The 20,549-nt window shown below is 41.6% G+C and overlaps 3 protein-coding genes across 8 annotated transcripts; 1 reads left to right on the forward strand and 2 right to left on the reverse strand.

Annotated features, from left to right (window-relative positions):
• The first annotated feature begins 14,553 nt into the window (after positions 1 to 14,553).
• Positions 14,554 to 15,474, forward strand: LOC122396930 (protein lin-52 homolog). 4 transcript variants are annotated; one of them, XM_043395714.1, is made up of 5 exons: positions 14,554 to 14,733; positions 14,789 to 14,872; positions 14,938 to 15,048; positions 15,126 to 15,268; positions 15,340 to 15,474. In XM_043395714.1, the coding sequence occupies exons 1-4, from the start codon at positions 14,694 to 14,696 to the stop codon at positions 15,257 to 15,259; spliced, it is 369 nt and encodes a 122-aa protein (XP_043251649.1). In that variant the 5' UTR covers positions 14,554 to 14,693; the 3' UTR covers positions 15,260 to 15,268; positions 15,340 to 15,474. The 4 variants fall into 4 exon arrangements, with proteins under 4 accessions (XP_043251649.1, XP_043251650.1, XP_043251651.1 ...); XM_043395715.1 differs by having other exon boundaries at positions 14,950 to 15,048; XM_043395716.1 differs by having other exon boundaries at positions 14,956 to 15,048.
• On the reverse strand, positions 15,325 to 18,333 carry LOC122396929 (chymotrypsin-like protease CTRL-1). 2 transcript variants are annotated; one of them, XM_043395712.1, is made up of 7 exons: positions 17,893 to 18,333; positions 17,592 to 17,800; positions 17,409 to 17,514; positions 17,180 to 17,340; positions 15,791 to 15,889; positions 15,544 to 15,716; positions 15,325 to 15,429 (listed from the first exon to the last, which is right to left on the reverse strand). In XM_043395712.1, the coding sequence occupies exons 1-7, from the start codon at positions 18,078 to 18,080 to the stop codon at positions 15,325 to 15,327; spliced, it is 1,041 nt and encodes a 346-aa protein (XP_043251647.1). In that variant the 5' UTR covers positions 18,081 to 18,333. The 2 variants fall into 2 exon arrangements, with proteins under 2 accessions (XP_043251647.1, XP_043251646.1); XM_043395711.1 differs by lacking the exon at positions 15,325 to 15,429 and having other exon boundaries at positions 15,430 to 15,716; positions 17,893 to 18,332.
• Positions 18,282 to 20,479, reverse strand: LOC122396927 (PI-PLC X domain-containing protein 1-like). Of its 2 annotated transcripts, none has more exons than XM_043395709.1 (7): positions 20,319 to 20,479; positions 19,960 to 20,090; positions 19,659 to 19,907; positions 19,376 to 19,581; positions 19,106 to 19,313; positions 18,734 to 18,998; positions 18,282 to 18,591 (listed from the first exon to the last, which is right to left on the reverse strand). In XM_043395709.1, exons 2-7 carry the CDS (start codon positions 20,054 to 20,056, stop codon positions 18,345 to 18,347), a joined length of 1,272 nt encoding a protein of 423 aa, XP_043251644.1. In that variant the 5' UTR covers positions 20,057 to 20,090; positions 20,319 to 20,479; the 3' UTR covers positions 18,282 to 18,344. The 2 variants fall into 2 exon arrangements, with proteins under 2 accessions (XP_043251644.1, XP_043251645.1); XM_043395710.1 differs by lacking the exon at positions 20,319 to 20,479 and adding an exon at positions 20,219 to 20,296.
• Positions 20,480 to 20,549: the final 70 nt, after the last annotated feature.

Here is a 20,549-nt window from a genome sequence, read left to right on the forward strand (position 1 = left end):
AAATTCTTGTTTGGAAAAGACGAGACTATAGCCCCCGTTATTCACCCCTCTGAGCCCGTCCAAAAGAAACACGACGACCTCGCGTGTACACGTTTTATGAATTTAACCCGACCTTAACTGTTCTAGAATGCAGCCTGCCGGCGTTCGTTGCGACGGCCGCCAAACACCGCCCGATTAAGCTCTACAATTTCGAACAAAGAGTGTCCTCTCTCTTTGCGTTTCCCAACGGTGTTTTCATCGTTTCGGCATTAGCGAATTAACTTACGTAATTCGTGGTTCGAGTCGAGCTTTACGCGTCCCTTTCAACATCTACCCTATATTTTATTTTAAATTAAACCAGCCACGGTGTTTTCTAGACTCCGTGTCAAGGTTTATATTTAAGGGTAACTGCTACGATCTCCTGAAACTCCTTACGTTTGTCGAATTTTCTATCTTGTATTGATCACGCTATCAGTCTGCGCCCGTCGAGCGATTTCGCTGGCGCCATCTGTAGAGATTTTCCGGAGCGAGGGAAATCTCAAGGGCTCTAATATTCGCATAACCGTTTGACCCACGCCGCGCTCAAGATCCGTTCGAATTCTCGAAGCTGACGCGGCCTTAACCAGGATTACAGCCCGGCGTGTCCAGGTTATTAGAACGTCAACGCAGGACGAGAGTCACCGATGGAAATAGGGCTCGACGCGCAAGTTATGAGAATTATCGAGGATGATGCGCAGACAATGAGGCCAACTCGGCCGGAAACGCGGTGTAATGGGCCACGTTTGCCCGTCGGGTGAACCCCAACGATTCACGCTCGCAACTACCCCCTTGACGTACAACTGACGAGTCGAGGGAATTAAATATGAATAAGCAGAGCGCCGTGCGACCAACCGATTCTCATGCTTCGTCCACTTAATCGGACAAATTACGTTGCATTTGCGGCGTATATGGGTTCACCGGCGACTAATTGAACGTCCGAGGTAACGGAAGAGGCTTGGAAAAAAAGGAAAAGGACCGCAAAGTGTCGATGAACCGGTTCGAGATTACGAGGGGAAAGCAATCGGAAGGAAAACTGCGTCTTCTGGTGCTTTCTTCCGTCCGGTTCCTTCGTCCTCTCCTCGTCGAAACTCTCGGTTCTCGGGAACACGGGCTAGCCACGCTTAATTCCAGCTAATTAATAAACTTTTACCATCTCCGTGTTTGTACCCTCCTGCTACCCCCTCGAGCCCTCTTCCAGGGAGCGTTCGAATTCATCTCCTAACCAGTTCGTCTCAAAGGGTGGCTTTACTGTTCGTTCGCTCCGCGGCCCTTTCTACCCTCCGCCCACACGACCCTGGGTCCGTCTCTCTCTCGCGATCTCCCATCCTCCCTTAACGTCACCCTTTCGAGAGCGAGTTTAACCGGCTTCAAAGACACCGTACAATCATCCGCCTTCCGCTAGACGAAGTTCAAAGACCGGATCTTCCGACGTTTCCTCTTTCTGCTTCTTTCCCCCCGCACCCCCCGAACGGAACAGAACGCAGTCGTATCGTACAATTTTACTCGGCTTTTCAAGAAGCTCTGTTTTCCAGATGAATCGGGATCAAACGTTCAAGCTTAATCGGAGCTTAATTACAGAAGAGAAACGCATCGATGCATTTTTAGTCGAGAAGCTGGAAATATTCTCTAACCGCGGCTGTATCGATCTCCGTCTCGGATTCGATCGTTCGATTATATCGAACAGGGGCCGAGCGTAGAAGCGCGCGCGGCGCGTTATTTGTACCGAGCGCGTTCGTTCGCCGGTGTGTAAATCACGTCTCTGAAGTCGGGTTTATTAGCAACGAGGCGACCGGCAATGTTTGCTCGGCAATAGAACCACGGGGAAAGAAGGGAACGGGGCCCCGTGGATAACGGAGACACCGACGCGAAAGATCCTCGCCCGAAATACTCGCACGCCCGTGCCCCCTCCCCCCTGATCCTGCCTCTGCCTCTGCCGCCCTATAATAACTGTCGCTTTGTGTGCCGGCCGAAATTATGTCCCAATAAAGGTTTTACGGGCCCGCTCGAGCACATAATACACCGTGCCGCCTCTTGCCTCGTTAATTACGTTCGGTATCAACGCGTCGCACAGCCCCGGTCGAGAAATTCACCGACGTTTAGCCGAAAAGTCACTGTCTCGTATCGACCAATCGCTGTCCAAATATCTATCGACTTTGAACATGAAAAACTTGAATGATATCTACTTTTTCTTTTATTAAAAGTCAGAGACGGACGTTTAAACGTTAACGTCCGCTGCACGTTACGCTCCGCAAGCTCCAAAAGCGTTAAAATATAAGAGCTCGCCGCGGTTCGTTAATTTCGAACGCGCTACCATCGAGCATCCTATTTGTTTTTAACGCCTTCATTAATTATTCGGAGGTGCGCGCGATCGTTACACGTGCTTGGACGTTCTCGATGTCCGTCGTGCCGTTTCCGGTCACGTGGCGGCTCCAGGAACCTAGAGGGTCAATCGAAAGAGCCCGGACCTCGTTTATCAGGACGGAGCCGTGTGCCCGCGACGTGTAATTATGCTCTCCACCTAACGTTACACGTTATTTGCATCGAATTTTCCCCGAACGTGCAAACACGTCCCTGGACATTAATTAGAGCTCGAGCACGGTTGAATTTATGCGACACCGATGGAATCTTTCAACTTTCTCACGAAACGGAGGGCACACACAGTCGCTTCGTTTGCTCGCCTTAAACATTACGTTGCCCAGTAATCGATTGCTTCTCTGTTAATTACAAAATCTAATCTCGATAATAATAATTGTCAAGGAATCGTTGTAGAGAGATTTAAAAACTTCTTTCTCGAAGAGACAGTCTGACTGTATGCGCGGGAGTCTGGAGCACGAGCTATCCGTTAAGAATGTTTAAACTAAAAAGGAGGAGTGAAAAGTGGAGAGGTGGTCCGTTCGGACGACGGTGTCGCTTTAAATTGACACTCGGATGCCTTTACATACATATATCTAACGAACAACTAGGTATATTTGCCAGACATAAACGGAATGGCGCGGAGTACTATGGGGTTGCGGGCAGATATCTATGCTGCGCGACTACCCTGTAATAATAGGCACTCGCTCAAATATTTCCCGGTTAAATATTTGATCTCGTTTTTCTACCATTTATTAAAGGGCACAAGTGAAACGCGGGCGCACGCGCCTTACCTAAAAATCTACCACCGTGAATCCAGAAACGCATGTTAGAATTTCGATTGCCTGCGACTCGACTTGTCAAAATGGCTTCGAAACTTCCGTGACTCCAAGTTTCACCGTTACAGTTTACGATTACGATCGCATTTGCGAATCAGAGGGGAAGGGGGGGACGAGACGAGTTCGCCTCGTAAATAAATTCTTTTATTTTTCGCTCACTTAATAAATCCTCGTCTTATTAATAAATCCCGACGATCGCGGCGCCATAGATTAAACTGTCACAGCGACTTTGCTTTCTTACGAGTCTAATATTTACTCGCAATTGATTTTACGATTTTTCCGGCCCCTGCCCCGCTGTAATACATAATTTTTTTTTTTAACGTTGCATTACTCTCCCATTACCCGTGTTGACTCAATTTCGTTCCTATGTCTGCCGTGTCAATATTATCCTTCGACTACCGATCCAATAAAATTTCGTTTGACTTCCGCGAATGTATCTACTTTTATACGTTGTTATTTAAATACATTAAATGACGCGCTGATTCCCCGTTCGTTGCGCTCGAAAACTGCAATAAACGTTCGCGAAGACGGATTAGAATAACGATGGTGCAGTTACCGATATAAATTGACTTTTAATTCGCAGCGATTGATGATACGAAATTAGTTTAATTTACGAAACCAGGTGACACCGTACCTACCCGAGGGAGGCAAGTTCCGCGACGCGAACAGAGACCAACCCCCGAACGACGGTGCTTCTGCGTCGTCGCCCCTAAAATGGAACAAGTAAAAAAGTCTTTTCAAGGTACTCGAATTCGGCTGGACTATGGTAGGAACGCGTAGCCCAAGTTTTCCGGTTTTTTTCAAAGCGGCATCGAGCGATTCCTCGATAAGTGACCTCGCCGTATTACCTAGATTACCATCGACGCCGAACCACCCCCGGCATCCGCCGGCTCAATGGTCAGACTCGGTCAATATATTCGCGGTAGGGGGCGAGGAGGGAGGGGGTGGTGGTGGTGGATAGCAAGGGAGGTGCACGATGTACGGAACGATCGCGGAGGAACGAGACGGGCAGCAGGAAGCGGTGTAGGAGGTAACCCGTCGAGGAACACCCGAACCGAGAAAGAGAGAGACGGGTTGTACGATCGAGGGGGAGTGGCGCAAACATTTGCCTGCCGCCCGGTAAATTAAAAGCACACAGAGAGGAGAGAATAGAAACGAGAGGAGAGTGAGTAAGTGAATGAACGAACCGACCGAGGGACGGGATCCGTAGGTGGCCATCGCTTTCTCCTCCACCTTTCTCTCTACCCCGTCGCATCACTTTCGAGCCCGAATTCGCGACCAGACCGCTTTGCCAAACACTCCTCTGCAAGTACTTTATCTACGTCCGCAACCAACTGTAAATTTGCTGGAAAAATTGTTCGATTAGGCGACCGACGCGTCGCGACGCCCCGAGGAGGCCCCATTAACCATACCGTGCACTCGATCCAGGGTCATTTTGACCCGGTCTTCACCCCACAAACAGATAGATACAGTCTTTCGATCCATGTTCCGTATAACTCTATATATACTATTATTATTATTTTTACGGTTTTCAATTGCATTTGTCAACGAAACTTTTCACAAACAATTTGTTAATCAAACGCGCCGCTTCTCGACTAGCAATATTTTCGTTGTACACGCGTGTACAGCACCGAGCGTTCTTCGTGTCAAAAATTACAGGGAACCGACCGAACGAAAGACCAGTTTTCGAAATTTACTGCATCGTAACGCGCAAACAACATTGTTATATTTTCCAACTGCCGGCGCAAATTAATCTACAACGTTGCTACAGCCTTCATCGACTACGGGCGTACCTATGCAATAATGTTCCGAGCACGATCATATATTTTACTAGATTAAATGTATTCGAACGTCAAAAACAATTTTCACTGTTTTTGTTTATACAAATACTCGTTGATACAAAGACAGCGTAACGAGCCCATTAAACAGTCACGTTACATTTCGGTCTTAATTAATTTACAAGAGTATTTTAACATATACGTTTGGCATTTGTTTCGTTCGTGGCTCGCTGCAGGAAACTTTAAAGATCAAGTCGAATCAACTTCTTTCCAAACATTTTCGACTCCGTAGAAAATTGATTAATTTTCGAAAGCTCAAACATACTCCATTAATTTGGTTTCGACCCGCAGCGTACCAGCGAGCGCGTATTAAAGGAAAACTAACCCCATTGCGCTCGGTGTAGATGGGACTCAAAAACTTAGTTTATAGAATTGTCCAAAGAGCCAGGTTTCTCTGGAGTTCGATAAAACTAGTCCACGTTCGCGCGATCGAATCGTCTCTTCGGACGCCCTAGGAAACTCGTTAATCCTAAAAAGCCAGTATAAATCGTTTAATCAGGACGAGAACGCGTGTTCGACTGGCATTGCACCGCAGGATCGTGTGAAAATCAAGTCCTCGGTTCTTATCGCGTGTCACTGCCTCCCCCGTTCCGCTTTGTCTCTCAATCGGCCGCTTTTATGATTCGTTTGGCTCCCTTCGCGTCGTCCCGCCGCCTCCTCCTTCTCGCTCTGTCTCTTTCTCGTCCAGCCATCAAACGTTCGCTTGGATATGCATGTCGTTTGCGGCGGAGGGATGGAACGGGATGGTAGTGCGAGCCTCTCTGTGTTGACAGGTAAATATTTGTCGCGGCATACACCACCACCGTCAACCACCGCCGACCACCCTCAAACCGCCACTACCACCATCTCCGCGTTCGCATTTGCGTTCGCGTTCGCATTCGCGTTCTCCAACACCGAGCCTCGTGTCTCCAACCCCTTTACCCAACGCTCTTTTACCCGTTTTCGCGCCAAGACGCCCTCGTCTTCGATCACCCACCGAAGCGACTTCTAACGAGACGATTACAACCCCCAACCCTCCAAATCCATCCAAAGATTCCGCTTGTCATCGATACGTAAAAATGAAAGTTATTCCTGTTATACCGGAGTCTATGGAGTCTCTAGATCTTAGCAATAGCGATTATCTTCCGAAACTCCAGTCATGGTCCCTCGTTAAAGGATTAAACATTTCCGACGCTCGACCCGTGAAATCGAGCAACGTCGAAAAACGTTCGTTTTAAGTGGCGTACGCGTGTTGTAGCAACGATGTCCCCACGGCTCCTCGACGCGATAGCTGAAGGGTTAATTAAGATGCACTCGAGAGGACCGCAGAGATCGGTCAACAGCCATCATACTTGGACGCGGCGCGAGGAACGAGGAACACGGCTCCGAACCCGGGTAAAAAGGAATCAGAGGGAGTGAAACGGAATGCAATCGAGTCTTTGTTGCGCTTTTACCTGGAGGCCGACTAGGCCCGCCACTGTCTGCCCGTGTTTGTCCCGCGCAAACTTTGTTTTTACAAATAGAACCACATGTTCCTCCGTTCACCCTCTAACCCGCTACCCATTCTCTTTCACCCACCCACCTCCCTCCTCCCAAACACCACACACACACACACGCACACGCACACAGAGCTTCTGGTATCTGCCACAACGGTATCCCTCTCTTTTTCTTCCGCTCTCCGTCCCGCTTTCATCTTCGCGCCTCCTCTTTCGCTCCTCTTCCTAGACCCACACCCCTGCGCACACACGCGACAGGTGGTAAAGTATAACAAAAAGGCAACTTCATTCAAACGGTTTGCGTTGGATTCGCTTTGCACCTCGGAATTTCTTTGGAAAGCTGCACCCGTCAAATATTAGTTCGCGACAGGCTTTTGTGGCTCATGGATTCTCGCGTCGCGGCAGGGGGTGGGGGGGGGGCTTGAACGTGCTCCACGGTTCAACGTTTCGAGTTCTTTTAATCGTAATTGGACGAATCGGGCAACGTTACACGGATAACTTTCCAGATACTTTCTATTTCAGCCTTCTTTCTCGCCAAGGCTTCGTACGCGAACCTCGCGTCCAAAGGTAAAATTCGAAAGTCAGATTCGGGTTAGGCGCCCTTAGATGCTCGTATCTGCGGTAGAATGCCGATCGGTATGGTTGTTGATTAATATTTATGAGCGTCGTGCGTGCATTTCTGAATAGAACTTGTTCAATGAGTGCCAATGTCAGTGGCGTTCGCTTAAATTGCTCATCGAATATTCATGCGCAAACGGCCGCGGGAATGCAGTTCCGACTTATACCTAAATACGAACGAACAACGCGCAAAAACGACCGAACCATACGTCTTCTCGTTATCGAAACGTGCAAAATGTTTGTTCAACCGTGATTAGAAAATCCACGGTGAGAACAGGCGACGAGTTTCAGATTCGAGATTTTCGAGGGTCGACGGGATTCAAGGAATAGTTATTTACTGCTCGTCTCCGTTCGGAACAAAGGTAGATTGTGAATTCGGCTGGGCCACGAGAGTTCCCGTACCACACGCAAAGAAGGTAGGAGATGTATACTAATTGAAGGGCCGGTTAGAAGCAAGACAGTAGCGAGTCTACCGATTAACACCTCCGTTGGACCACACACAGCTCTTCGTTTCAAGAATTTTCATTCCCATTTTTGTTTATCGAGAGAGGCGAATCTGGTTTCTGTGCTCACACGCGCGATAATAATAATAATAATGTGGTCTCTTTCAACGGGATCGTTGTTCTTGCGACGAACGGACAGCTTGGTTAGCATCCTGATCGAAACGGTTGCTTCCTGGTGAATTTAAACGTTTTGTAAAATAATTTGTAAGAAGTGTACGTGTTTGGACCGTGGTACCGTTGCTGTCGATTATGTTTAATCTAAGCTAGAGTAGGTCCACGTGTTTGAACCGGACCATACGCCTCTGACCATCCTCGACAATCCTTACAAATTGTAGAATAAAGTGTTGCGTCGATACGCGATCCTGGATTCCACTAACGATAAAATATCTGAAAACTAGGCTGGGTGGTTGGTGAGAACAGGAAACAGAGTTCCAAAGAAACCGAAGATAAGAGATAAGGAATAACTCAGCAGTGCAATAAGCGATAGATAGTTGAACGATAAAAATGAAGTATAATAGGTGTCAAGAATGCTGTTCACCTTCTATTTAATATGAAATTCAATTAATAAGGATTCTGTTATACCGGGTGGAGTCACCTGGTATTTGCACCACGAATATCTTTGTTGTTTTTAAAGATACGTCGAATGTCTTGGGGACAAAATTGAATGGTACAATGGGGCTCATAAGGTGCCAAAAATATTTTTGTTTCTGTGTCATTTTTTTAAATGAAATAACCCTTTTTGACAATGATAGTCCCTTTGATTAGGAATTCAGTGACTCAGGTATTCCGCTTTCATATTTGAAATCTTCTATTTGAATGATTATAGTCACTGAGTTCCTAATCAAATTGACTATCATTGCAGGTTGTTGAGGTTTCACTGCACAGTATATTATTTTAATTGTATGTGTTATGACTAGACTGCGGATCTTTATGCAAATTCACATTTTTATTAATAAAGTTAATGAAACGGAAGCTTCGCAGAGGGCTGGCTGTCTCAACCCCTAAATATAATAATTCGTATCTTACTTTAAGTATTTCTTTTTTTTGCATATTAAATGCATTCTGTAGTTTTTTGAGGATTAAAATTTCCCATAAATGCATAAATATCCGCAGTCTAGTTATGACACGTGTTACAGTACATTACAGACTGATCTAAAAATCGATACGTGATCCAACAGGTGATCGATTACCTGCTCTACTTTATCGACGCAAGTTTTGTCTTGTTACTCCTGACACAGGTGTTTCAAAAAGGGTGATTCTATTTTTAAAAAAAAATATTTTTGGGATCGTGTGAGCCCCATTGAACCATTCAATTTTGTCCTGAAAACATTACGATTAAGTTTTGTCTTGTTATTCCTGACACAGGTGTTTCAAAAAGGGGTGATTCTATTTTTAAAAATTATTTTTGGGATCGTGCGAGCCCCATTGCACCATTTAATTTTGTCCTCAAGACATTCGACGTATCTTTAAAAACAACAAAGATATTCGAGGTGCAAATGTTGGATGACTCCACTCTGCATATGTGTGTATCTTTTATTAATTAAATTTGACACGATCGCGGGAAAGGAAATGGCAGTTTCGGGTCGAGGTAAGGGCAACGTCGAATCGAGAAATACACTGGTGGACAAAATAATAAGGCACCTCAAAATTTTTGGAAATGAACATCTATTTGTACATATACGTGGAATATGAATACACAACAAAATAAGGTACTAGTTTTGACATAATATATGAAAAAATTAAATAAATCGTTCAATCCATTTATTATTTATACCAAGAAAATGAAATTGAGTGTGGACAAAATTATAAGGCACTTTCAATATAAAATTACAAAAGTATTAAAATGAAATAAGATTACATAGTTTTTTTAAGTTTTAATAATGTGTCGACTGCCCTTGACGATGTACCACTTAAATCATTCTTCTTGGTAAACTTCTGTACAGATCCTTTATATAATTTTGATCCAAGCTTTCCCAAGCTTCTAAAATTGCAGATTTTAATTCGGACACTGTATTATACTGTTTTCCACCTTCATATAATGTTCGGCTGAGTTTTCCCCAAACATTCTCGATAATACTTAGGTCAGGAGATCTTGCGGGCCAATTTAAAACCTTTACATTTTCCGTTTCAAAATAATTTTTTACTATGCGAGCGGTATGCACAGCTGCATTATCTTGCTGAAATATATATTTTGTCCCAGCAATTCTGCGAGCGTAAGTGTCTATGTGTCTCTTAATTAAATTTAAGTAACCAGCACTATTCATACGGCCTTGAATGAATTCTATTTCCGTTTTTCCTCTATAGCCGATACCTGCCCATATCATTACTCCACCACCACCACATTGTCTGCGACTTAATACCCTTTGCTCCTTTCTTAAATCGTGGAAATAGTATTTATATCCATCTGGACCATCCAAATTCAGTTTTTTTTCATCCGTGAATATAATTCGTTTCCACTGGTTTTTCCATTGAATGTGCTCTATTGCAAAACTTAATCAGGCGGTCTTATGTTTGTCTATTAACGGCGGCTTTATAGTAAATTTCTTCCGTTTTAAATAGCTTGTTTTTTGAATTACTCTTTTCACTGTTTTAGTCGATACGTTAACTCCACAATCCACTGCAATTTGTCAAGGCGTAAGTCCAGAATTCGATGCTTTTTTCAAAATTAATCTTTTTTCTCTTGAAGAAAAGGCTGCAGGTCTTCCCTTTGGCTTCTGTTTCCCATATTTTTCGGGGTTTTGTAAAAAATTCTGTATAACACACCGACTTCTTTTTAGTTTTTTTGCAATCTGTACTTGATTTTCTCCATTAGACTTTAACTGGAGTATTTTAATCTTCTCATCTTCGCTTAATGCTGTTCCTCGTCTCATAATTTAATTTTGGGTTAAAAAGTATTTAAACACTTATAAACTAACTATTAATAAGTAATTTCTACAAGATAAACTTGCAGAGAACTGCACACTTCAACGTTTTCTAACAGACTACTTCAAGTGCCTTAACATTTTGTCCACCTGAAATTTCGAAACAATGAAACTCAAAGACCACAATGCACCGTGTTTTGTTTGTCTAGACTGGTACGTGGCCTTGAAAGGAAGTTTCTCACTTATAACATAGTTTACTGCTAATAACTTTAAGATTTTACTAAATACATCTGGAATTTCTTATGTGTACAACGGTGCCTTATCATTTTGTCCACCAGTGTATGTACGTTGAAGGCAGGCAACGTGGTATGCAAAAGTGCAGAAGCGCTTTGGCGAAAAACATCAACAGCAGGAGGATAGGGGGGAGGGGGAAAAAGGCGACTACTTTTGGAAGTTCATGAAAGTTCGTTTACACAACTCTTTCCCGTACTGTGATGCATTATGCTCTCGAGACGGACTGACCTGAAATCTTCGGCCTCCGCTGCACTTCACGAAGGAAGAGCATCACGACTCGTCATTCCGGTACGCTTTCTACGGATTCGTCCGATATACTATGTGTCCCGGAAGTACTAAATAGCTTCTGCCCAAAGGATAAACTCTGGATCTCGGTAGCGTATGCTTTTACGAGTTTCGACTAGACTACTTATTTTGTTCCACCTTCGTTACGTGCTTTTTAACAATTCTTCGAACATTCTATAAAGATCGAACAAACCAAGAAGACACCAGAGCATTTCGTGTCTCAGTTTCCCCTTTTAAACTCTACAACGATAAAATTGTCCGTGATCGGTGGATTGTGACAAGCTCCGGCGTTCAGACATGAGGCAGTATTGTTCGACCGATAGAAAAGGCTGGGAGTCTCGTGTCATATTCTACCCGGTATGCTGTCCGAGCAACCGCCTCGTCCGATGGAGTACTTGGTCCGCGCGCGACTCCTGAGGGTACTCGAGGCCAAGTCGAGAGAGACCTCTCTACATGGGTGGTCCATTCTCCTTACGCATGCATTGTAGAAGTTCGGTAAAGCTCGCGCTGAGGATACATCGACCTGGGGAGCTGTCCCAGGAGTCGTCCGACGGAATTCGATAATTGTATCCCGAACCGTTCTCTCACGCTTTCGACGCTACCCAGTCGGGAACTCGTCGGGATCATAATCTAGTCGAGACCAGGTCTGCTATCCCATAAGATGAACCATAGGTGGGAACTTTTATGAAAAATCGCTCCTACAGATAACTAACTTTGTGTACTTCGTCGTCTAGGACATAATTCTAATTTTGGACGCCCAAATAGCCGGATTTCCGATGAAAGAATCTACCTCGCCCCGTTCGAGAGACGGCTAAGGGAAACATGGTCGATTCATCATGCCGCCTGTCCCACGCTGCTCCCAAACTTACGATATTACCTCCGAGATGTGGAACGCGAAGAGGCAGAGAAACGTGGCCTGTATTCCGCAGATAAGAACGGACCCTATATCCCCGCAACGTTGCCTCCGCCCTTCCGTGCGATCAAGATTCCTTCCGGTACCAATTACGTACCAGATACTTGCGTGGTCACGTGAGGATTATCATCCCTCTGTAGCCAGTGGTAGAAAAAGGAGACACATTTTTGCACACTAAATGACGTGCCCATTATATACGATGGAAAACTAATTTTAATTTATTTGTTAATATAACAATAGAGTTCTTGATAATTTAGATCACTTATAGATGCTTTGCAATTAACGCCAAAGACTCAAACTTGTCTAGAAACAATCCTATTCCTGTTAGAAGAACTAGGTACCCTAAGACACAGGTTAACGATGTCTTCTGAGAAGAATAGTGTCGAAAGCTTATTATTATTATAATAACAAAGTAATGCACTGTATATATACGTTCTCCACACACTAAAATAAATTTATACGCTTGGAATTTATATACACAGAATGTTTGTTATCCCCATTTTAATAACTTGTTGCTAGAAAGAGTCATTATTTCCCTCAGAATACAAAGTAATCGGTGACAATCATATGTTAGTTATTTCCTATGGGATTATGAGAATTGAACAGGACTTCTACACGTTGCATGAGGAATCCCATATGATTTTAATAATGGCCAGTTGCTTAGATAGATTATAGTATCTTGATGCTGCTTTGTTGGTTCGATTAATTAGGTATCGAGGCAATATATTGCATTTATTAAACGAATAGAGAACTTAGGCTCACAAAGAAAGACATATTTGTAGTTTGCACGTTTCTTTCGACAAGTACATGGTTCCACATCGCGTCAAGCATAATACACATTAACTTGAGACTATATGTACGTCAATCTAATTAATAAACAGTGTCTAAAGCTTCTTACTATTATAATAGCTGCAGTAGTATCGACATAAGTGCATTTATGCCCACTTAATTGTCCGTTCACTATGCCCCTTATCCCGAGCAAGGACACAATTGGGCACTACTCTACCTAATTCACTGTATATCTATATATATCAAGACGGCATCTACGTCCCAGTTTATCGTGGAATAGTTCCTTATTTTCAACGCTAGATGGCGCTCATTTTCGACCTCAGGCCCCCTGGTGCTAAAACGTCCAAGTTTGTCGTGGAATAGTTCGTATTGTCCACGCTAGACGGATTTCTCGACAAACTTGGGCCTTTTAGCACCAGGGGGCCTGAGGTCGAAAATAAGCGCCATCTAGCGTTGAAAATAATGAACTATTCCACGACAAAATTGGGCGTAGATACCGTCTTGATATATATAGATATACAGCGAATTAGGTAGAGTAGTGCCCAATTAATTGTCCGCGCTCGGGATAAGGGGTAAAGTAAACGGACATTTAAGTGGGGCAAAAATGCAGTCACTTATGTGGACACTACTGTAGTTATTATAATAATAATAAGCATTAGACACTGTTTATTAAGTAAATTGACGTACATATAGTCTCATGTTAATGTGTATTATGCTTGAAACCGTGTATTTGCTCAAAGAAACGTCAAAACTTAGAATATGTGTTGCAGTGTTTCTAAACAAGTTTGAGCGTTTGGCGTTAATTGTGAAGCATTTATAAGTGATCTAAATTACTGGGGACTCTATTGTTGTATTAATAAATAAATTAAAATTAGTTTTCGATCGTAAATAATCGTGATGCCATATAGTCTGCTATTAATTGCGCGTAGTGTGACCATCTCCAAAATTGCACAATTTAAATAAATAATCGATAAGAAAATATTTAAGAATACCATCTTGTCTATACTTGTTTAAAAAATAGATGTTGGTACTGCGATCGCGAAAAAGCACTAAGTCCATTGTACACGTGCCTTGCTTATAATTTGGTTTCGATTCTGTTGATACTGTATGGTTTGAGACAAAGTACAGCAGAGAAATATTTAAAAGATATTACGCGTGATAATGTCATTTGCCGCAAAAGCTACATGCGCGTTATGTTGCGTAACATCGTTTGGTATAATAGGTTACGTCCACTATATACAAGAGTACGACAGGTAATTTTTAATAAAAAGTTAGGTTACATAATGTGGCGATCAGATGGTGTCCCATACTTCTTTTCATAGTGCAACACAAAGTAGCGAAATATCAAAATAGAATCAAGATTAGAGAGGAATTTTTCATAAAAATCTCTTTTTAAAGCGAACTTTTGTTGGTAGAAAAATATAAAATTGAAACAACGTAGTTATGTTGGTACGAGTCACGAAGAGCATCAGTGCGCCGTGATGTAAATTCTAAACAAAAACATTATGAGCAAAGATATCATTGTTGGAATAAAATAATTTTTTCAATGAGAATTCCGTGTTCCTCGATTTGGTATTAAACGAAATATACTGCGATAACGTTATATGTGCCCATAATTTTCCCAGGAAACAGCTTCATTCAGGTGTAATTCGTGACATCGAACGGCAAGAACGCAGAAAAATACAAAATTTGTATTACCTCCAACAACAGCAAGAATTAACAAAGATCTTACAAACGTCCGCGAAACAGAACGAAAGTCAACGTAGTTTGCAAACATAGTTTATTCGTAATAAAAGTCGAGTAGTGGATTATAGTAAATTTATATTGTATTCATATTGTTATTTTATTTTCTCGGCGTTCGTAATTTTTTTTTTTACCAAATTCAAGTAAAGTTAAGGGACAGTTTCAATGAATATAATGACCACGGAAGAACCAGTAGATCAACCAGGTAAGTATGCATAAAGAGATGTTTCATGACGAGTCTACTGTTTATTTACCGTTAGTTGTAGATCTAATTTGTGTGGAAGAAAGTCTCATGAGTTTGGAAAAACTTGATAGAGCTTCCCCTGATTTATGGCCGGAACAAAGTGAGTTCGTGCGAAAGAACAATATGTTTTATTTCGAATAAAATGATAATATATCATATATGTAGTGGTTAATGAAGTTCCAGGTGTTAACGAGTTTGTTGCTCAAAATTCTCCCCAAACTGAACCGTCTGCTTGGGCTGCTGGTCTTACGCCGGATGATATAAATCAATTACATCGTAAGTTTACACTCAGCAAGTAGAATTTATAGATTGTACTTTACAGTATGTATAGAATGAAAGTAATTTTATTTCAGAATTGGGAAACTTATCCATGACTGGTTTAATATCCGAAGTTAAAAAGTTGCACGATATGGCTTATCAATTGGGATTGGAGGAGGCAAAAGAAATGACGCGCGGAAAGTACTTAAACATCTTTAAACACAAATAAGATTTTTTGGTAAGTTCCTCAACCTTCAATATATTTTTTGATTTTAATATACTTCCAATAAACGATCAACAATTTTCTAGAATCCAGCGTATGTGTCTTTGTATATCGACAAAGACGGACGGAAATTCGATGCTCAAGTTACAGTTGGAACCATACGACAAAATGCCTAACTAAAAATTACATACCAATGTTGTTATTACTTTGTAAAGAAACGATAAATGTACATGATCTTTTTGTAAATATATTACGGTTACAAAAATGAAAAAATGTATTATCATTCTTACCAAGAAATACGTGTCGTTGTATTTAAATAAAAGCGGGCTTCCGCTATAACCTGAACAAGGTGCTTCGTTTCCTGCTGCGCATAATTCAACGGAGAATCCTTGACCATAGTGACTCGAACATTCGTTAGTGGACATAATTCTCATTATCAAAGACTGTTGTTGGCAAGGCTTGGCTTAAATGAAATTAAAATATACGACACTTGATACACGCTCCTCAGATCGCGGTTACGTTATACGTTATTCTTACTAGTTTGACCGGCTAATTTTCCCCATCCAACAAGAACAGAATTAATACTCCGATTTAAGTATCTATCGTCTGGAGGAAGACATATGGGCTGCGCAGTTGCTAAACAAATAAAATTCTAATTTTCTAAAATCTCGATATACAGGGTGTTTGGCCACATCAGGGAAAAATTTTAATGGGGGATTCTAGAAGCCAAAATAAGGCGAAAATCAAGAATACCATTTTGTTGATGGAGGCTTCGTAAAAAAGTTATTAACAATTAAATTCAAAAATTTCAAATCGTTCTGGAAAAATTATTTTCGGTTACGGGGGTCAATTACAATGATTTTTTGTGAATAGACATACCCCCGAAATCCTAGCCATTTTCTAGAAAAAAATTCGAAAAGGTGTGAAATTTTCGACGAAAAAGAAATTTCTCTAATCATTTTGGAAAAATTATTTTCGGTTGCGTGGGTCAATTATAATGACTTTTTGTGAATAGATATACCCCCGAAATCCTAGCCACTTTCTAGAAAAAAATTCGAGAAGGTGCGAAATTTTCGACGGAAAAAAAAATTTCAAATCGGTTTGGAAAAATTATTTTCGGTTACGGGGGTCAATTACAATGATTTTTTGTGAATAGACATATCCCCGAAATCCTAGCCACTTTCTAGAAAAAAATTCGAAAAGGTGTGAAATTTTCGACGAAAAAGAAATTTCTCTAATCATTTTGGAAAAATTATTTTCGGTTGCGTGGGTCAATTATAATGACTTTTTGTGAATAGATATACCCCCGAAATCCTAGCCACTTTCTAGAAAAAAATTCGAGAAGGTGCGAAATTTTCGACGGAAAAAAAAATTTCAAATCGTTTTGGAAAAATTATTTTCCGTTGCGGGGGTCAATTACAATGATTTTTTGTGAATAGATATACCCTCGAAATCCTATCCACTTTCTAGAAAAAAATTCGAAAAGGTGTGAAATTTTCGATGAAAAAGAAATTTCTCTAATCATTTTGGAAAAATTATTTTCGGTTGCGTGGGTCAATTATAATGACTTTTTGTGAATAGATATACCCCCGAAATCCTAGCCACTTTCTAGAAAAAAATTCGAGAAGGTGTGAAATTTTCGACGGAAAAACAAAATTTCAAATCGTTTTGGAAAAATTATTTTCGGTTGCGGGGATCAATTAAAATCATTTTTGGTGAATAGACATACCCCCAAAATCTTGCGCATTTTCGGGAAAAAAATTCAATACGAGCGGAACTTTAAACGTTAATAACTTTTTAACAAAGGCTCCATCAACAAATTAGTATTCTTGATTTTCGTCTTATTTTTGCCTTTATAATCTCCTATTAAAATTTTTCCCACCGGTGGCTGAACACAATAGATTGTTATAGTGAGTAAATAATTACCAGTGTATTCAATCGGTTCTTTCAAACGTAACATCGCTATATTGTTCATAAAAGTGTCAGCTTTGTAATTTGGATGTTTTATTACGTACGATATATTACTTGTCTGGGTATTGCAATTACGATCGGTCTCAGCATTATATTCTCCAACGGTAATTGAATATCTGTTAGACGAATATAAAAGAATAACTTTGAAGATTTGCTTTAAAAATCATGAAATAGTTCAACGTACAATTTATAGTCGTCCGAGTTTGCGAGAGCGCAACTAGCAGTGGTCAGTATTGTACGTTTGTTCAAGATTACACCTGTACAGGGATATTTTATTTCTCCTGTTGTACCTACGATAAAAATGTTTGGGTCAAAGGCAGACTCGTTAAAGTACGAGAAGGGGTTAATAAAATTAGCAAATACCTACTTATAAAGCCAATCCTTGCAACAAAAGGGTACACTCCAGCAGCGTTGATGGTGCTTTGAACGAAGCTTTTACCACATTCTGAAATCGAATTTGACCTCGTGAAGAGTGCACCATCTTCTAGCGTAAAAGTTGGGTTTGCGATATTGCTGTCCAGATCACAGCACACCTTTGGTCTAGTGCTCTCGTAACCGCAGATCGCTTGACGAAATCTACATTAATCGATATCCAAACGCGCGTGCAATTAAAATCTCAATAACTAAACGTTTATTTATTATAGTCACTTTCTTTAGCTTTGGCCCACCTATGAATTGGAAGCAGATTCTCGTTCATCAAATTTAAAATAACCGGGCAGTGATCGACAAAAGTGCATGTCTTATCGTTCGGACAATTGATCGGATTGCTCGAATAGATTTCGCTCAAGATGCTCAGCGATTGTCCGGTAACGTTTAATGCAAGAGTAAGATACAACAATATAAACAAAAGAGACATTTTCTACAGTCGACTGACTCGGTTTAAAACATATTCTAAACTGATCCCTCCGACAGATTCCATTTCGTAATGTACGATAGATTTTATTCAACCGACTACCTTGGTTTGCAGCATTATTCTCGTTCTTCCGGCGGAAGTCTCATTGTCGCGCAAAAAATAGTTTGCAAATGTTCGCGCAGAAAATATCAAAAGCAATCCATCTATGCATCAAAATGTTTTATTAGCACAATAACGATAATTTATAAAATTCAATCGAAAGAGTGTTTAATATCGGCAGTGTAAATGGCGATTCTCGTTGGATTTAATGGCAGCTTCAACCATACCGGTGCCTCTCACGAAATCCACCGCCACGATATTGGCAGTGTATTGCCAAACGGTGCTGTACCAATTCGTTACATTGACATTAACTCTGTGCGCCATGTCACGAAGATTTCCCAGTCGATTATAAATTACGTCCATTACGTTCATTGTTAATTCCGCCATTGCTGATCGCGGTCTCACTCTGTAATCGCTGAAGCAAAGAGAACGATTAGGAAATAATGCTTTTGCCGCAATTATGCTCGCGTTGACCGACATCGACTCGAACCGAATTTTATACGCATCGTAAGCAAAAATGTGTCATCGTTCTTGACTTTGTTTCCCAACCATTTTACCTGTCTTCGTTTTCAATTTTATCCAAATATTTGTACAAATCCTCGATGCTCCTTACGTTGCCCCATTGGTGTCGCACGCAAGGCCACATGCTAGCGTGTTCACGAACAATTTGCATGTTTTCATAACCGATTATTAATCTTTTGCCGGAAGACCAAATGTCATTCATTGTGATAGCCCAGCCGCTATTACTCGTCAGGAAATAATCTCGAAACTGATCTTCCAAATACGATACCAATTCCCGATGAACCGATATATCGTCGAATCCTACGAAAAGGAAGATCTGATCACGGATCCAAGCACAAGATAAATGTACGGTTTCGACATCCATTCAGCGATCAAGAATTGCGTTCGAATGAAGTTTAAGAAATTACCAATAGGAAATTCGCGAATGTCCAATATCACAATTTCCTCGGTATTTTCAAGGAACTTTTTCACTTGATCTATGACAGTTTGCAGCGATACCGATCGATAAAATGGCCCGTGATTCGTCCACCAGTGCTCCTTCGTAAAAGGATAACTTCCTACTCGGATGTCCAAATACCGTACACCGTGTATCAATTGACCGAGTATATCCATATTCTGAAGATGTGCATAGAAATGTTTGCATCGAAGAATGCCGAAATATCAATTTTGCGGATTACCTGTGTCACAGCGTACTTCGAGACGAAGAGCTTCGTAATATTTTCCTGAGCATAACACGCTGAATCGTGCGTGCCAGGGAGAAAAATCTGGCTCATTCTGAGAGGACTCAGAATATGTTTCCTCTCTTTCATCCATGTCGGATTCGTCTTCAGATAGTTCGTTTCTTTTACGTTACCTGTTGTCGTCAGCACCGCGACGTAATATTCTAAGAAAACGATATTCTAGGAACAGTTTCGTCGTGCCCTACCCATCGATAAATAGAAAGATTCGTGTGTCACTTACTCGAGGATCGTTGCACGAAAGAAAGATTCGAGCTGGGTAAAAATTTCGTTCGTATCCCGGTTTTCTCGACGCCACTCGATTCGTTGGACGTAACGTTGTAAAGTATAAACGAAGAACTCGAATTATTCTCTTTCATGAGGACGATCTTCTCGTCCGGTCCAAGATTCACGTTGTTCCAGTAAATCTCGATCTCCTGCATCCGCGAATCCGACATTATAGGCGAAATAAGTATACCGATGTGCGACTGCCCTGCAAGTTCGAATTTCTAAAAATTGTTTGCAGCTCGATGAATATTACTTACAGGTTTCCGCGGACGATTTGCAAATCCTCGCGGTGACAGTTCCATTAATAGTCGCTAACAGTAAAGCGGGTATCAAGATCACTGTATGACGGGCCATTACTGTCGTTTATCTTGTTTCATGTTTAAGTGTCCTGTTACGCGAAGATTTATATTTTATTAATAACGTGCATGACATTCATTGTTAAGATAAAAAAACGATTTCAATCGATTCAATAATTTCGTACTATCGGTTTGGAGAACGATTGGAATTTACGCGTACCGTAAATCAGATTGGTCGGGCAAATTTTATTCACGATTGTAAAGATAAGAATCTAACGATCGCGTTGCAAGGCAAACAAATGAAAAATCAACGTTCTTACCAGAGAATATCTTTTCTACAGAGACTCGAAGATCGTGACCGGCAGTTATCGAGCTTCTAATTGGCTGGACTCGCGATAATTGTGCTCGGGACGGCGAAAAGTAAGCGAATGAGATCGAAAGACGCGGAAAACAGAAGAAAAGATAAACAGGAACTCGTGGGTATAGCGACTTGACCCCGCAATGCGCCGCGGAACATTATGCAACATGATTTTGCAACTATTCTTTCATTC

This window comes from Colletes gigas, unplaced genomic scaffold (assembly GCF_013123115.1).
Source record: "Colletes gigas isolate AHSC1104 unplaced genomic scaffold, ASM1312311v1 Colletes_gigas_Sc00008, whole genome shotgun sequence".
Taxonomy (NCBI): Eukaryota; Metazoa; Arthropoda; class Insecta; order Hymenoptera; family Colletidae; genus Colletes; species Colletes gigas.

What these genes read in the sequence shown, in the direction of transcription:
- LOC122396929 (XM_043395711.1), bottom strand. Translation starts at nt 18,080, where the DNA reads ATGTCTCTTTTGTTTATATTGTTGTATCTTACTCTTGCATTAAACGTT. An exon ending in AATCTGCTTCCAATTCATAG is followed by an intron (nt 17,801 to 17,892) that starts GTGGGCCAAAGC and finishes CGATTAATGTAG; the next exon opens with ATTTCGTCAAGCGATCTGCG. An exon ending in TGCAAGGATTGGCTTTATAA is followed by an intron (nt 17,515 to 17,591) that starts GTAGGTATTTGC and finishes TTTTTATCGTAG; the next exon opens with GTACAACAGGAGAAATAAAA.
- LOC122396930 (XM_043395714.1), top strand. Translation starts at nt 14,694, where the DNA reads ATGAATATAATGACCACGGAAGAACCAGTAGATCAACCAG. An exon ending in AGAACCAGTAGATCAACCAG is followed by an intron (nt 14,734 to 14,788) that starts GTAAGTATGCAT and finishes ATTTACCGTTAG; the next exon opens with TTGTAGATCTAATTTGTGTG. An exon ending in TGATATAAATCAATTACATC is followed by an intron (nt 15,049 to 15,125) that starts GTAAGTTTACAC and finishes ATTTTATTTCAG; the next exon opens with AATTGGGAAACTTATCCATG.
- LOC122396927 (XM_043395709.1), bottom strand. Translation starts at nt 20,056, where the DNA reads ATGGCCCGTCATACAGTGATCTTGATACCCGCTTTACTGTTAGCGACT. An exon ending in CATTCGCGAATTTCCTATTG is followed by an intron (nt 18,999 to 19,105) that starts GTAATTTCTTAA and finishes TCCTTTTCGTAG; the next exon opens with GATTCGACGATATATCGGTT. An exon ending in AAAATTGAAAACGAAGACAG is followed by an intron (nt 18,592 to 18,733) that starts GTAAAATGGTTG and finishes TCTTTGCTTCAG; the next exon opens with CGATTACAGAGTGAGACCGC.